This window comes from Geospiza fortis, unplaced genomic scaffold, assembly GCF_000277835.1.
Source record: "Geospiza fortis unplaced genomic scaffold, GeoFor_1.0 scaffold121, whole genome shotgun sequence".
Classification (NCBI taxonomy): domain Eukaryota; kingdom Metazoa; phylum Chordata; class Aves; order Passeriformes; family Thraupidae; genus Geospiza; species Geospiza fortis.
In genome coordinates this window covers 3,024,233-3,042,311 of record NW_005054346.1, presented here as the reverse complement: position 1 = coordinate 3,042,311, position 18,079 = coordinate 3,024,233, and the positions used below count along the sequence as shown (strand labels likewise).

At 37.1% G+C, this 18,079-nt stretch overlaps 1 protein-coding gene across 1 annotated transcript in view; it reads right to left on the bottom strand.

The window, feature by feature from the left end:
* PDE7A (phosphodiesterase 7A) overlaps positions 1-18,079 on the bottom strand; it is a 77,504-nt gene that overhangs the window by 35,399 nt on the left and 24,026 nt on the right. Inside the window, exon 3 of the mRNA XM_031058627.1 lies at positions 1,298-1,358. Coding sequence (XP_030914487.1) covers positions 1,298-1,358 — 61 coding nt within the window. The remainder of the gene's footprint in view (positions 1-1,297; positions 1,359-18,079) is intronic.

Sequence of the window (18,079 nt, the reverse complement as noted above, 5' to 3'; positions counted from 1 at the left end):
ATCTTAACAAATCCCCAAAGTAATTAAATTCTCTGATCAAAACCCCTTCAGCAGACAGTCAGTGCTACAGCACTACCAACTACATAAAAGTAAAAAATCAAAACAACTGGGAAAAAAATGTGAAGCTGCTAAGTCAAAAATTAATTCATATGTATATATGACCATATATTCCTAAATATGTAGGTTAGGACTATAAATTCTTATACACACATGCATATAGCTTACAACTTTAAATTCAGAGACAATGCAGTTATGAATTTCTGGGGACTTGAACATGTGCAATATACAACTAAATTGAAAAGACCCAGGGCATAAAAAGACATGTTCTGGCTGATTTAGTTGGAGATGGTTAAGAATTTGTAATGAGTAGCTTCTGGTGCTCATTGAGCTGTGTGAGACATGCAAGCATTCAATGTCCGTTTCAACACAGATTCATAGCTCAAGGTGGCTTAAATTAAGTGGCATCACACAGCAGTGAAACAGACTTAGAGCACATACACAGTCCCCATGCCATCTGCACCACCAGCAGCCTCCAGAAGAGGTGTGGGAAATACTGAATCTGGCAGCCAGATCTGCAAGAGCCTTGCATCTTCCTCCTCTCAACAAATGACCTCAACTCCTTCTGCGCACTCACTACCACAGAGGATCTCCCCTGGATGCTTTCCCCTCCCAATACCATTCTTTTGTTTGAACTGGGCTTTACCCTTTATCTCCTTGCTACTCTGGAAGCACTCCTCAGTAAGCTGACTGAACTACTCAGCCCTGTCAAGCACCCTTTCCTTTCTCAAATCACCTCCTAGGATTAACGAGAAAAATATTGTTTAAAATCACATCATTATTTCAAGAACTCCTCGCACATTTCACAGCCTCAGTACCGAAGTTTTTAAGAATGTGTGCTAACTCTTCAGTAAGTGTTCTCTAAGGTATAGTTTTAACTAGAAAGATACCATGCAGACGTGGTAAATTCCATTACAGAAAGATCAATCATGAGTCACTTAGAAACCTTTAATTCTACCAAACACATTGGGTTAATTATAAGACCTTTCCTTTTTCTTCAATATAGGAGTAAAACATCCTACACAATGTTTAACTCAGGAAAGAAGAAACGAAAAAAGGCAAACAACCAAAAAACCCAAGTCAACACATAAGAACCCAAACTCTTGTAGAGATTCTAACCAAAATATTATCCAGGAGAAAGAGAACACTAAGTTTATCAATTCAACAGAGATATAAAAAAGTTATTATTTAAGTCAATCATAAATGTTGGAACTTGCAATATAGAAAATGGTATGCTTACCTAGCATACGAATGTACAACGCAGTCTGATCTGAGCTGTCATAGGAAATTGCTCCACGTCTCTGAAAAAAATAAGTGCATTTTAAGCAAGTTAGAAGCAAATAATTTTTAAATTGAAATGAAAATAAAGTATCAATCATTTCCATTTTAACTCAGCATTAATTTTAGAAATTGTGTGTCTTTCATGCAAAATGCATTTTACAAGTATATGTATCGAGTGATTTTGCTTTAAGAGGGAACAAAGGAAGGATAGGAATTGGTAGTGAAAAGATTATGAAACGTGAGATCAGAGCATGGTTAAAAACACCCCCAGATATTCCTTTCCAGTGTTCCTCAATCATTCCTCACAACAGGAATGACATAGAACGAGATTGCACACACACAAGGAAGTGCTCCTCATAGCCTTCTAGAACACCATATTGAAACAAATACTTGCAGTTCCTGGTTCATGTATCTACATTTACCTATGGGGTATTTCCATCTTCCAAAGGTAAGAGATGTAATAAGTGAAATTAAAACTTAACCATTAGCGCTGCCCTAGGATACCACATGCTACTTTCATTCTACTCTGTATTTTCTGTAGGCAAAGCAAGGTATCACTGAGGTAAGATGTTATACATAAAGGCATTTCAGAGAAAGCCAGCAAGTAGTATTTCAAATTTGATGATAAAAGTTCAGAAGAGTCATCAAGTTATCCATGCACAAGATTGAGATACTCCCCCATAAACTGTATTTTTTACCTACAAATGTTTACCACACATATGTTTACCACACATATGTTTCATACATATTCAGCTACTGTGGTAGTTACAATCTAGGAAGTCTCCCATGAAGTGGTGAACTTCTCCTCTAGCAGCTAGAAAGTGGAGGAATGTTCTCAATGGCATCACACAGTCTGCAAAGCGTGACTCCACCTAGCACCCAGCCCCACATCGTGCCTTTATTGTACTTTGACCATCTTCTGCCCCTTCCTAAGGCCTTCATTAATGTTACTTGTTAATCCTAGGATGAAAGGATCACCTTCACAATCAGACCTCCATTTTGACAGTTCAGAACATTTGTTCTTTACAGAAATAAGATTTTTTGTGGGAAGTGCACATAAGAAACTCCTATGACCTTTCTCTGTACACCACACTTCTTTCTTACACTGAGGACAGTGAAGTCCTTGATGCCACCAAGAGTCACCACATGCCTTTGAGAATTTCAGATAAAAGTCAGTCTGGTAGCAAACACAATCACCCATTTCTTCATGTACACATCAGGAACAACACTACCTCAGGGACACACAACAACCTGGAAATGTGTAAGTTCAAAAGATAAGAAATCAAATCACGTCAGGAAACAGGATAGAAAAAAAAATGTTGCCTATTGAGAAGAATTCTGAAGGAAATTAAGGAAAGAAAAATTACATGGAAAGGCAAAAAGGCAGAACTGCTGATATGCATCTATCTAAAGAACAACCTAAACGAACTCAAGGACAGACTAGAGATGAGTGACCTCAATCACTATGATCTATGCAAGTCATGGGCTAAGACTCCAAACTCCTAAGTTACACTTTACTTTAAATATTTTTCATGCCAAAACAAAAAATAAAACCTTACACTTGAAGTTGTAGAAGTTTTTCACAAAAGTAACATTAATATGCAATTACAGAAGTGACCAAAATACCTAGCTCCAGATGGGGTCCAATAATAATAATGGGGTCCAAGCTGTTGTAAAGACTACAAGGAAGAACTCCCCATACAGAACTTTAATGTTGTCTCAGCCTTTGTTCTATATTTTCTTGGAAGATCATAAACCATGCAAATAATTCCTCAATATATGTTTGTACAGCATTTCTCACAGCAGTACGCCTGTCCCGATGGGAAAGGTAGAAATACAACTACTCAGCCAGAAAATGATGCTGATTTCTCACTAACATTTTCAATGTTTTTCATTAAACTTGCCTTTGAGTTTCAGAAAATCTCAGCTGAATATATTTTCCGTAGCCTGGAACATTTCGTATCACTGACTAGGCACAATCAGTGATGTAATTTAGTGCTAACTTGCAATTTGCACCTGTCTATCACAGATTTCTGGACATGTCCAGTACAGTTCTGTAATCTAATACAGGAGAAACCTAAGCACACATGCAGCTACAAGACCCACATACAACTGGAGCATTAGTCTGCAAGAAAGAAAACAATATACAAAAATTTACTGAAAATAAATCCTTTTGATATATTGATTCTAAAATATTACTTACTCCCTAAAATAAAATAAAATAGATAAAGCAGTATATATATAGTAGTGCATCTATGTATGATATCAAATACAAAGCACATTTTTAAAAACATACAGTAGTTGCTCATACAGGCAAGTGATTTTGCTCTGCAAGGATATATTTGAAACAATCAAATCTAGTAAAATTAGCTTAAAAAGTTTGGTTCTCTAAGGAAAAATAGAGACAATTTATTGTATGATTTCACTAGCAATACTACACAAATAGCAGGACAATTTCAGCAAATTCTGCTAAAAGGATTGAGGTCTCAAAGATACTTATTAATTTAAATTTGTTTAAATGAAATAGGTAAGAGGAAAACATGTATTAGCAAGTTCCACCAACAGATGTTGGGGGGGGTAATGAGTGGTCAGATCTTTTATCTTTAGTCCTCCTTTAGTGAGGTACAGAGTTGAGCACTGTGGTGGGCAGTCAGAGACAAAGGACAAAGCTAAGTAAGCAACTAATACTACACTCATCCAGACACAGATTGCTTTGTGTCAGCTTACCCTGCAAATATGTAACAGACCATCCCCTGCAGGTTGTGCTGCATCACCTATTTTCCCACTTCAAATAATACTGTCAGTGCATTTGCTATTCTACCCCCTACAGTACTCCAGAAAAATGCAAGGAAAAAGGCAGAAAGAGAGAAGTAATTTAACATAACCTCTATGGGGTTCTTTAAGATATATTGTCGATTACAGTACTTAAACCCAGCAAAGAGAAAAACCGATTTAATGCTTCAGTTTTTCCTGCAATATGATCAGACAGCAAATTCATAAGAAGGAAGACAAATGTGTCTTGAAGAACTAAAGTTACTGCCAAGCACCAAACTGTTCAAACAATTTAATCAGCAGGATTTTACCCTTGTTGATGACCAAAAATGCCACCCTCCTCATGGTTAATCTAAGGCCCACTCTCTGTAGCCTACACCAAGACACCAACACCATATTTACCCTAAAAATATACCTTACTTACAAAGTTGAAACAACCATAGCATACACTACGGAGACCACGGATCAGAAAATATTACTTGTCGTCGTGTTATTGTAAATATTTTTAACTCATTTAGCATAAGAATTTATTTCTAAATCTCTGCACCACCTCTCTGGTCTACCTGAAGATTTGTACCTGTTAACAACAATACTGACCCTCTGTACAATATCAAACAAATAAGCACCATTCCAGCAAGCAGACAGAGTTACTAGTGCTCAAAGACAAGACAACCCTCATGGGTCTGTGTTTAGGCAGGTTCCATTTGCAAGCACAAGGACAACTTGGTTGCTGGGAATGTGCTGGATCCTAAGTGATTCAACAAATTCCTCAAATGATTATCTGAGGTTTTCAACTGCTCTGCTCCCTTCCAGGCACGAGCACAGCCACCTGACCTGGGTGGGCTGATTGCTTCAGCCGTGAAGATGGATGTCAGAAAGATGACTGGGGAGGATAGTTTATACTGGACTTCCACTTTCAAAGCCTCACCTTAAACTTCAGTTTCACACTAGAGTATCATCTACTCTTCAAAAGGGTGATACAGTCAAAAAGTTTCCATTTTTCCTCTCCTTTGAGACATATTTGTAGAAAGTGAATGGAAGAAGTTCAAACTAAACTGGAAGATCCATTAATCCTCTATGAACAACACTGATACAAGGACTCTGCAAAAACATGCAAAGGGAGTATCTACCAGAACATAGATTTAAGTCAGATCTCTCTGAATATCTTTTCACAGAGTATAGAAAGTTATTAAAGGCCACGCAATGGGAACAATGTGCCAAAATAGCACACAGATACATCTTCAAAGGGAAACCGTTTCAGTGATGCTTGGGAGTACAAGCATTTGCATGTACCACTTGGAAATGGAGCACCTGCTGCTGTTTGTGTCAAACAGAAATGTTTCCATTGATGTATCAGTTTTATCGCACACATTTCCCAATCTTGCTGAGAGCAGAGCACCAGCATTACTGCTGGGCACTTCATTTTGGCAAGGGCCAGCTTGTGGACTGTCTAGCAAAACAACTCCTCATTCTCTAACAACACCTGCTAGAGCTGTTGGCCTTCAAACTTCAGTACCACCCATCAAAAGAACCATCCATGCTTCTTGATGGACTACACAACCCTCATTTTGCTACTCAGTTGTTTATTCAGAGCAACTGAGCTGGGAAAGAGAAGACAGAGGACAGAAAGCAACACAGGCCTGTGTTTTTACCTACCTGACTTTCTTGTCCAAGCTCTCTGCTGAACTATCAGAGCATTAGTCTCAACTGATCTGAAGACAAGTGTGAAGTTGTTATACCAATTGCAATGTACCGGTTATGCTGCCTCAAATATACACCCTTGGAAAGCATTTAAGATCATAAGACCATTTATGAGCTAGAAGTCTTGAGAATGACAAACTAGTTAAGACCTTACTTCTCCAACTATAACTAGATTTCAAAAGCAAGACTGTCATATATCTTAGACTTATTTCAGGTATTTAAAAGTTCCATGCTAAGAGTCAGTTTTCCAAAAAGCACCATCAAGTTTTTAACTCACTAAAGCACAGAAAAATGCTCTTCAGAAGCACTTAAATTGACACTGAATTCAGGTAAGCCACTGCAAAATGGTCCTACTACTATTTAAAAATTTCACTGCAGTTCAAAGCATTACTCTGAAAGTTTACCAGCACTAAGAAAATGTCATTCATACTGCTTTTCTGAAATTTAATCAGCAATAAGAACCACACCTTTCCTTCAAATATTCAAATGTGACAATTTTAATATTTTCTTCCATATAAAGCTATTTCACATTATCACCTTCCAAGACAGATGGCAACCATTTTTAAATGTAGCTATCATTTGACTGCTAGTTATCAATGTTAGCGATACATATATCTCACAAGCGTCTGTAAGCTATTTTTTCTTATATACCTGAGATGTATATCATGTGGCATAAAATTTATCCAAAGCTTTATCAACATTAAAAAAAAAATCAAGACTTAAAAATACACAAAACAAAAGCTTGACAACTGATCAGAAAGAATGTACAGTCAAAAAAACCCCCACAAGCAATTGGTTTAAGTGAAGACAGTAATACACAGGGATATTGCCTAAGGAAACTAAATCTGAATAGCATCAAGGCAATGGCAAAATAGGTAACTGAATGAACACAAAAACACTAATTCTTTAAAAGAAACCACCACTAGCACATGTAGAAACACAATCATAAATAGCAGGGAATTTTATGCCTAACTGTATTATGTCAGCTACCTGGAATTTTTCTTTTTCCCCACCTTAAAACAATCTCTGACCAAACTGAATTAGACATAATCCTTGAATACGTCTTTTATGTCAAGTTCCAAAAAGCCAGCAGTTCAACAATATACCAGCAAAATGCAGATGATGTACTGGTCTAGCACACAGGCTGTAAATCTCTAGAATCTGCCTTCAGTCACAAGTGAACATCCATTGGGCATCCTGGTCTCTTTCTTGATGTGACAAAAGTTGTCACAAGTGCTAGCAACTAAGCCTGACCATTTTTGCTTTTAATAAATTTAGAAACACATTACTGGCAATGACTGAAGAGTACAGGCATGGGTGCCTGGCAAAGCTTGTTTTCACAACAAACTCAAATTCATGCTTGTTCAGATTCTCCTGTTAACTGTACAAAAATTTTAGAAGTGTGTATCAGTAGCAATAACAAAAAAATTATCTATGAATGCAGGAACTCTATTTTTTTTCAGTTTCCTTAGTTCTCTCCAATTAGTCTGGCTCTCCTTCATAATCCTACACTTAAATTTATTCCTCCTTTTTGCAGTGAGCTATGCTGAGAAGAGCCTGGTCTCATCTCCAGACACCAATCTCACCTATATTTACCAGCACAAATATCCATTATGGGGATACTTACATTCTTTGGAATGTGAGAGTGAAAACTTAATCCTAACATTAGCATGCATTTTGCAAAACACAGGGATCTCAAATAGAAAGGCTACAAAGTAAAGTAGATATTTCACATAAGCAAACAAAACTGGTATTTCCACTCCTGCAACTCTGAAATCAACAATACAAAAAGGATATCCTGTCCAGGAAGCAAAATACACTAACTTGTATTATTCTCACTATGTTTAAAATTGTTTTTCCTTATTTTCACAAAGGCTTTAAGGTGCTATAAAACTGGAAATCTGTTGGTAACACAGGCAAGCCAGCTCCTGCCATTCAGAAGCCATTTCAGATCCCTTTTTTCCCCTCTCCTAACTGGCACTGCTACAAACACACTCCTTCCCACTTCAAGGCAAGCAAAAGTCAAGATCTACAAAATCATGTATGAACACTTAAGAAACACAATCTTAAATGGCAAATGATGTTTCCAAAACAGATTAGATTTTAAAAGGAAAAATAAGCACTTATGAAGTTCTTAATGACTTGTTTTGTCTCTGACCGCCTATAAACCCAGTTAGTCAAAACAGATTTTAAAAATGGCCTACCTTAGAAGTAATCCATTTGATAAGGATCAGAGCTAAACACCAGATCAATGTAATTCCCATTGGATCACCCCAAATACCTGAAGCATACTCTCCCCCGATGGCCGCCAGTGCTGAAAGCAGCAGGGCACAGCAGTGAGGCACAAGGCAGGCAGCAGCTGTCACCTGACAGCCCCTGCAATGTGCTCTGCCCCACTCCTCTCGCTGCCAACGCCGGACACAACAAGAAAGTTTTACAAGCAGAGGACATGGCAATTAGTAAAACCTTACTAAACCCCACAGAAATGCCAACGGAAATGTAAAACCATGATTACATCCTGTCATCATCTTTAAATACAGCAAAGTGTGCCAGACAATAGGATCAAACTCCAGTAGTCAAAACACCCGAGCTAAGTCAGGATACTGCCTTGCCTTCAAATGCTATGAAGAGCCTGTTTCCAGCAGATTCCAGCATTTGTGATATTCACAGGTTCCTTTTATCTCTGCCACCGGGAGAATTGCTAAGAACTGAACTTCAAAACATATTTCAAAATTGCTTCTATAGCAACGTACTATAAATAATGTTAATGAAAGTTAATGCACCGAATATGTGCAATTGTTCAAACCAATTGTCATTATCTAACTTCTTCTGTCCACTAAATACCAAGCCATTCTTCATATTAGCCATTCACACTCATGCCTGAACTGGATGGGGCTTTTATTTATTGCTCCAAGGGCTGAACCTGGCTACAGCCTCTCCAGCCCTTCCCAGGGCTGGAAAGCAGTCTAACTTCCTCCAAGAACACTGATTGTGCAGCAAACTGGTCCTATATGCTTGGTGCAGCCTTGAGATTCATTCTAATTTCTGTCATTTTAAGCTGACAAAAGTGTTTCATTTCAAAAATACAAAGAAATCTCAAATACTTAAGAAAAAAAAGGATCTACAGTGGGGGAGAAAAAGGAACAGTGTAGGATAAAGAGGAGTTTAAAAGGATGATGCTGAATAACTGAAAGCAAATGTATATGAAGAATCTGCTCTTCCTTTTTTTTTTTTTTTGCAAAATATCAATTCAAAATTCCAATATGTGTACAAGACACAAAAGTTAGCTCAGATCACCAAAGGAGTAGTTTTAACATTAAGAAACTAATTTCCTCCCTTCCACAGGAAAAGGGGAGACACACCACAGCAGATGTTTACTAAATTAAGGAGAAAATTTGTTAAGTGGGGTAGAGCTCTTTGTTATTTTATATCACGATTCTGAATATTTATGATGTCTTTTATCATGCTATAATCATGTTCTCAGCACAACCTGTGAATCCCTACAGAACCATTACATTCCAAGCATTTATCTTCTGCCCTGTCCCCATGCCCCAGAAAAACCGTCAGATCAAAACCAAAGGGAAGAATAGGCCTTTTGGTACCTCACTTCATGAATGCAGCACTTATCTAAAGCTCTGTTAAGTTCCACATAAAATACCAACTGTCACAGAGATAAATTTAAAAACATTACCACCTCCAAATAGTTGACAAGGTTAAAACACCCTAACAATTAATCACTACTAGTCTGATGTTTCTTTAAAAAAAACAAACCCACAATAAATGGCATCAGGCTATATTTGCATTACAATTTGGCACAACTGGAGCAGATCAAAACACACCTGCTGCTCAGATCTTTACACCTATACTATTATGAAGCCCAGAGTTTTAATTTGTTTTTGAAGGCCATATTTACTCCAACTTCCTGAACGAGATCCTACCACAGGAGGTTCAAGCTGCCAAAAATGATCCAGTAACTGATGAAACCCCTACAACCTTATTGAGAGTTAAGGCACATTAGGTGCACACAAATGAGTGAATGATTTAGTTTCTTTTGGAAGAAGCCTGGTTAGCACATACCAAAACCACTCCAGAAAACAATCAAATGAGCACAGCAAACAGGAACAATGAGGTGATTTGCTTCAAGACTGAATTCTCCTCTGAATAAAACTCAAGCATAAATAGCCTTATACTCTGAAATGTCAAGCATTCCTCTCCGTCACCACTATTATCAATCCCTGACAAATCTTGTTTTCCTGTCTCAAAACACATGAAGATGTTCTTGGAGCATGTGCATAGTCTTGCCCTAGGTGCATGGAGGAAGACTTTCTTCCACCAATTTCAGAAATACATTATCTTAGCAAACAGAACTATACAAAGTGATCGCTCTTTCCTCTTTTGTCTTCCACCATTAAGTGGTTTAATTAAGAAGCCTTCTCTTACTGGAAGTTACCTTAAAACTGTCTCATGTTTAAGTTTAATATGAGAACACAGAAATAAAAGTATTTGACTGCTTGTTAAGCACCACTAGACCATTATTTGTTTTAATTACAGCTTGGAAATGGAAAGATTATTTTGGCAATACAATTCTGAATTTGGAGACAGAGTAAGATCAGAAAGTGCACTGGTTTGTGCGAGAAGTTTAACAAATCAACACAGAAGCTAAAGTGCTTCTTCTGGATAAAGTGTTGCTTTGAATAACCCCACTAACAACTGCAAGGTGAAAGTGAAAGAGATTACATTTTACAAAGAAGAAATTATTCCAAGTTATTAGTAAGTACCGTAAACCTGCAGGTAGAAGACTACATAAAAATGTGGTAATACTAAATTCCTTCTGCGTTGACTACTCCCTGTTATACTGCCTCAGTTCTGGGATTGCAGGGACCCTTCAGCTGTGGACAACACCATCAGTCTCAGCTTCATCTTGAAACTAAGAAGCACACAAAAAAGAATACCTATCATATATTCCATTGTTTAGTTGTTTGTTTTCTTTTTTAATTGGGGAAGCTGCTAATGCTGTTTCATTTTCTTTCTTCTCTTTTTCCTTACTGCTTTCTAACAGATTCTTCTTCAGTTTTTCTAACACCCATTTTCTTGATGTCTGCAGAGACACCACGTTTGGTAAGGCAAGATTTACAGTACGTAAATTCACATACAAGTTGTTACCTATTCCTCTCTCCTTACCATCAGCTCACATGTACAAGTGCAATTGCTGTCTCTTACCATTTCTAAAGAAACAGAAATATCCCAATGGCATCAATGTAGACTTGGATGATATGCAGCAATGTAGATGCATTTAAGCAGTCAAAGGCATGTTTTGCTACAATTTTTGCGCTTACTGAACAAACCTCTCTGTGCTATTTCTGATAAGACAAGCATGTATTATCAATACAGCAGAAAGCAGCTGGGGTCTTGAAACAGTTAGAAAGATTCCGCTAAGGAATTTGCTAAAGATACCAGTTTGCTCTCATTGGGATACCATTGCTCTCATTGGGAAACAGGCAATGCAGGACCAGCTCCTACCCATTCAAAGTAGCTCCCCCATTAATGCACCATGATTATTTGTATGGCTCCAATTATTTCCATATACACTCCTAGAGATCTGCAAGGCTCCATGCAGAAACCCAGTATTTCCTATTACATACTCTGCTATTTGGAGTACCACATACAGGATCCCAATTTTACTTGCATATTTCTAAATACCCATCTATTCCAATACTTCTCTGTATTTATTTATTTTCCTGAAGTTCATCAGCCCTGAGGAATGGCTCAGGGTTACCTTACAAAGCTTAGTAACTACTGTTTGTGCAGAAATGCCTTTAAATACTCTAACCCCCAAGAAAACATTTCAGTAACACCTACAAGAAATCCAGAGTTGAAGCAAGAGCACCAGATTTCAGACACACTGCTGGGTCTCAAATGATGCTCCATTTAAATACAGCAGGGCTTTGTCGATCTCTATCACCACCCGAGTTTTTATGCTCAGTTGGAGGCATAAAGTCACTTATCACTCCTACTTGCCAGAATGACCTGATTTCATGCGCCTGCACCTGTGCACCTGGCCCAGAAAAGAAATCTCCATGGAGTCTCCTTTGCCCTTCAAACACCCCCTTCCAGAACAGAGGCCTGTGGCACACTGATTTCTAGGATACACTCCTGACTGACCTATTACTTACTGTGAAGCAGTCTGGGAACTTTACTACGTTAACAGCATGTAATGACAGTAGAGGAATAAGCCTATCATTTACAAATTCATCAGCACACAGCGGAAAAAAAAGACAACTCATTTCCATCTTTTCTTTGCTTTTCTCCCCGTCTCATTATATATCATGTGTGATCTCTTTCTCCAGCAGACTTCACTCAAATAGAATAATTAAATGATAATCTATAAGTATTCTTGTAACAAGCGTGGGTAGCTACTGCTGCAACCCAACCCAACCACTAAACACTGCTCTCAAGGGAAAAAAATAAGAAAATGCACCATTATTTTTATACTGATATAAGATACTGAGAGCAGAACTTCTAGAATTTCCCACTGTATACAAAATAACCAACTTTTACAAATGCTACTTCTATTTACATCTTATTTTAAAATGTTACCTAAGCAATTTACTTCCAATTCAGCTTCTTATTTAAAAGATTTGCCATGTTAGCCCAAATTGCAACTAGGTACAAGATTCCAACTACTCCAGCTGTTTATTAACAAAATCATAGAATCATTTAGGTTGTTGAAGACCTTTAGGATCATCAAGTCCAACCGCTCTAACCCAGCACTGCCAAGTTCACCACTAAACCATGTCCCTAAATGCCACATCTACACATCTCTTGAATGATTCCAGGGACAGTGACTCATGAACAAAGCTACATATGAGCTAGCAAGCAATAAGCAAACATGAAAATCTAACAAAGTTAGCAAAATTCACCTTCACAACCACATATTAATCACCATTGCAACTGCCTCATTTGTTGCAACTAAACTCAAAAGGCTGGTTGATCTTAAACCAAGGGCTGAGAACTCCAAAACATGAACTTTGAAAGTCAAGGACAGCTACGGATCCACAGGGCAGAAATTACACCCTTAAAAAACACTTTTCAGTTTTAGAAATCTCCCATTTCAGCCCGCAGTAAGATAGAAAATGAAAGAAATCCCCCTTAGAAAAGATACAATCCCAATCAATCAAAGAAGTCAAAAAACTTGCATTTTAGTATCATCATTCTGTGAATTTTCTATTGCTACTGCAACATAGCAATAGAAAACTATTAGGATCATGCTGTGTCCTTTATTTCTAGAAGGGGTGCGAGGTAGTCTATATTTTATAAAGTAATCATATAAATCTTTGTCCAAAAAAGCACATTATTAAACATTGTATTTTTCTGTTGGCTGTTTTAAACCTTTCCTCTTATTTACTCAACATCATGATTTTGTAGGTTGACAGAAATGGACACGTAACACTTAAAAAGGCAAAACGATACATATCGTAGTTGAGGGGTGTATAAAAACACTTTTTTAACTTCCTCACATAGATTAAACACCTTGAAACAGTTTACTTCTTTTTAAAATTATTCTTTTGCAATACAAATTTGAACACTCTCACTACCTCTGTCATATCATGAACTTCAGTTTTTTAGCTAGATGTGTTTTCATAAGAAAAAATGTTATATGGTATAAACTGTCTCAGTGACAAGCAATCCGATTTAGATCATTTAAATATAGAAACTCTGAAATTTATTGTTTTAGGTAAAACAAATCACCACAAGATTAACTGAAGTTCTACAATACAGTATTGTCCTCTGATTTATTCAGACACATGCTTTCAAAGGATGCTTACTTACTATGGCATTTTAGGACTTTGCTTAAATTCACAGAACTAAGATTTCTGCTTTTCTCCAGAGAAGAGATTTTGGAAAGGTGTTATACACCACTTTTTTAAAAGCCTCTTTAAAGAAACAAACAAACAAAAAAAAAAAAAAAAAGAATTAAAAAGTAAGGACAAAGTTGACACACATGTATTTGTCATTTACTTTTTTGGAAATATTCATTTTTAACCCTTGGATGTAGTGAGTCACCTTGGACAGAGACCCTTATTAGCAGTTGTACAGATGCTCAATCAGGACTGGTCTAAGCAGCCTGTATCTGCCCACACCTGTTGGCAGGTACTGCCAACCTGCTCATTCACAGCCAGAAACAAGGCCCAGCTTAGAGCTCAATACAAACACCTTCATCTGTGATTTCAAAGAGTTGAAGAACTGTACCATTGTTACAAGACAAAGTTCCACCAGGGTCTCAAGACTGCAATCCACTCAGTAAAGGTAGACTTAAAACTCAAGAAGTTGAGTTTTATCTGCTCTGAGTTACTGTGTTTCATGCTAAATACACCTTCTGCCAAGACTGAATGGTATACTGGAAGCAAATCAACAGTAATTTCAATTCCCACGTACTTCACGTATTGCAAGTAACCCAGCAATGTAAGTGAGAACAGTTGAACATTATCGTGTGACAAGAAAAGCTACCAATGTTTTAGACTTCAGAATAAAAAATTTATGTTCTATTTCTAAAGCATATCCTTTGAATGGTGAAAGATCATCTTACTGTGCTATATTTAAATGGGAATCTAAATAAAAAACATTGAGTTTACAATCTCACAGGACAACACTGCAAAACTGTCAAAAACCAGAAAAGAAAATTACAGAACTTAAAGTCACACAAGTTGCATCTCATAATTCTTTACAAACTATCAATACAAGACAAAAAAGACACAAGTCTGTCTTCTAAAACCTCCAAGGTTTAAGCTTTTTGCCTTGGAGAGAAGCTTCCCCAATAACTTTTACACTTATGTGAACACCACTAGTTCACCTATGATTCTTCAGAGCCTCCAGAAGCATGTGTGTGTGGAAAGGGGAAGTACAGGAAGCACTCAGGGCCTCCCCACACAGCAGATCATGTATGAATTTCTACAGATGTGTCTGTCCAGCTCATGAATTCAGAGAAGAGAGCAATGCAGTGCAATAAGTGAAGGCTAAAAGGCACAGGGGCAGGGTACAATGTGAGATGCTCCTTTTCCCTTGCTCCCTGGGCTTCTTCCTTATTCACACATGAAAAGGAAAAGGAAAGAAATAAAATTTATATTAACAACTAAGAGCCTCTATTTGACTGAGTGATGGGTACTCCTATAGATATGAGGGCTCCTCTCTAAGCCTAGAGTAATATCTTCCTGCCTGGTTCTTGTCTAGCAAGTTTTTCCTAATTCAGCACTGCTAAAAGCTACCTTTAACCCCTTCATGCACACTTCAATTCACTTTGTAGGAAGCATTTAAAGAACAGTTTACACAAAATGAAAATATTCATGCTTACTAAGACTCCCCAGGCAACACAGCTACCAATTACTTTAAGCAAGAATTTTCAATTTTCAAATCGCATTTTTAAAAAATTAACAATTCCCACAGGGAAAAAACAAACAAAACAAAACCTAACACATTTCAGCAGTTCCCCAGGCACACTGGCATATGCTAAAGCTCCAACAGTATATTAAATAATAGAAAGGCAGTAATAAAATTATCTTTGTTTCTGTTTCCTTGCTAGCCATCACATAAAAATATTAGGTTGTCAAAAAAGATTTTATTTCAAGGGAAAAGCTGGAAGATTCACTTTCACAAATTAAGCAGAGAGCACAGAACATCTGAAATAAATAAAGTCTGGCTTTCATTCTCTTATTTTGTGATTATTTCCATTAAAGTAACTGAAGAACTACAGAGGACAAACACTGAAACTGGTTACACCATTTGCTGTCAAATTCACAAATCAATATTGTATTTAATTTATGATAGTAAATGAAAATAATAACTAACTTAAAGTCATCACAGAGTTTATGAAGAAAAAAGAGTGTCAAAGAAAGATCACCAAAAGGCAAACCACAAAACTAAGAAGACACATGTGGTATCATAGTACAGTACATGAAATACAGAAAAGACTGACCAACTACATTCAACTTATTTCACCTCAACAAAAACGCTAACATTTTAAGCTTAAAGAAAACCCAAGCAAATGAAACTAACAAAAAACGCCAAAATTAACAGCAGAACCCCCCCACACACACCTTATACAAACCCAAACCATAGCAGTTAGTTTCTGCTACAATGTTCTTCCTAGATTAAATTCATCTAGAGATGCATCTGCACTAGCCACTTATTGCAGAATTTGCTTGCCCACCATCCACAAAAATGCTTTGAGTCTTCCAGTTAAGGATAAACTGACCAATTTCAACAGAATTGGATAGGCAGATCAATTTCAGCTGAACCCCTTAAGCTTGAAGAAGCTCTTATGAGACAGTAAGCTGAAAACCCTACTCTTCCCCATGGCACACATCTGCCATTTCAACACCTTCCCTCACTTTCCAGGCCACAATATATTACTGCCAGCTTCCCACCTTTCATTTTATTGAGCTACCCTTTCTTACATACTTCTAAATTCTCATTTCTCTGACCTGTAGCAGACGCAGATTTCTTATAGTAAATGCTTTAAAAACCTGCTAATGAAGTTTAATAAAGGGATTTTCATACAAAACTTATGCTTTATAGACATCTACACAGCTTTAAACATGTAATGATTGCCTTGCATTAATATTCTGTCAGCACGTGGGTGACAATAATCCATGCATCCAAGCACTTTTCATCAAAACCCAAATCTACTTATTTTAGCTTCTCACCCACTACAGATAAAGCTGACCCTGAAACAGAGAGAGCTTTTCAGTAATGTTGTGCCTCATATCTGCAGGTGTTGAACTGAAAAAGACTACTGTGTTTGAGACTAAAATACACTGAAAAGGCTCAGCTTTCCATTACAGAGATGTCATGTAAGAAATATTTTCCTGGACATAAAAAAAAGCATACTTGTTTTTGTTTGGTTTGGCTTTTTTTTCTAATAAGTCAGTACTAAGAAAGAAGCAGCTGACAAAGGAACAGAAGAATTATAAGCTCAAAACTAAAATAAAAAAATTCCAAGGCAAAAACAATGCAGGATTGCAATGCTGTTAGGGGAGGCATGGAAGGAGGTATGGAAATAGGCATACAAAGGAAGTGTTCTATTAATAGATTAATACATTTTTGATACACTTCACTGCTGACATATTGACATAAGAAAAAAAGGTGGATACTACCACTAGTATCTTTCTACACCCTTCTCTCAAGAACTATATCCTTGTACAGACTCCTCATTATTCAACCTGAGTGTGCACTTTATCACATTTACAACATTCCAAGACCTCCTACAATTAAAAACCACTTTCAAGTAATTTTTCTTACAGCAATTTCACAGCAGTACACCTCTGAATTTAATATGCCATTTTTGAAGGTAACAAGATGCCGCTTTCATTGTCAGCATTTTAACACTAAACAGAAATTGAATTAAGCATAGAAAAGACGTTATTTCAATAGGATTTAGAAGATCTACATTTGTAAAATTACGTGCCATTACCATTTCACTTAGTTATCCCGCAGGGATGCTGAAAACAGCCCTATAATTATTACATTGTTTCTTAAAGAAGCAAGAATTGTAGCAATACCAACAAGAATGTTTATCTCTGAAGCTCCTTGCCACCCACTGGACACCTGTCAGTCTTGGCACTGGCCTTTATGTGCCCATGTAAAGAAGATTTTGCATGGCATAGCCCTCTCTTGACCAAATTAGGCTAACCTCATCTGCATTGACATCAGTGCCTACAATTTTGGAATCTCATCGACAGAAATAGCTTTATCACAGGGCCCAGCATACAAATTAAGCATCTGTATAGGGCAGGCTGAACTTGTGGAAGTGATAAAAAGCTGTAGTGGAAAAATCTTAGCATATACTTTGAAGCTGTATCTAATTAAGGCAACAGTTAGCTACTCTGGGTGAACTTGTTATTTGAAGTCTGGGGTTTAGTCCGCTTGCTGTATTCTCTGTTTGCACACAAGCTAATGATAAAATTTTATATTGTAACCAAGAATCATGACTAGTAGCTCTGTATGTATTTGGAATGTGGAAATCACACACATTTTTGGTATCAGATTCCAGTTTTGTCTTCAAATTAGGCATCGCTAATCATCCCATTATTCTGCAAGAAGCCATTTCAGCTTGCTACAGGATTATCTCCAGGACTAAACTTTTGCTGCCTGCATGACAAACTAAAAATATCAAGACACAATTAATTTCATTAATTTTATATGATTTAGACAGAAAAGGAGAAATCTGGTATATTGAATCATAATTTTCTTATTAATGTAGTGAACTAATTTT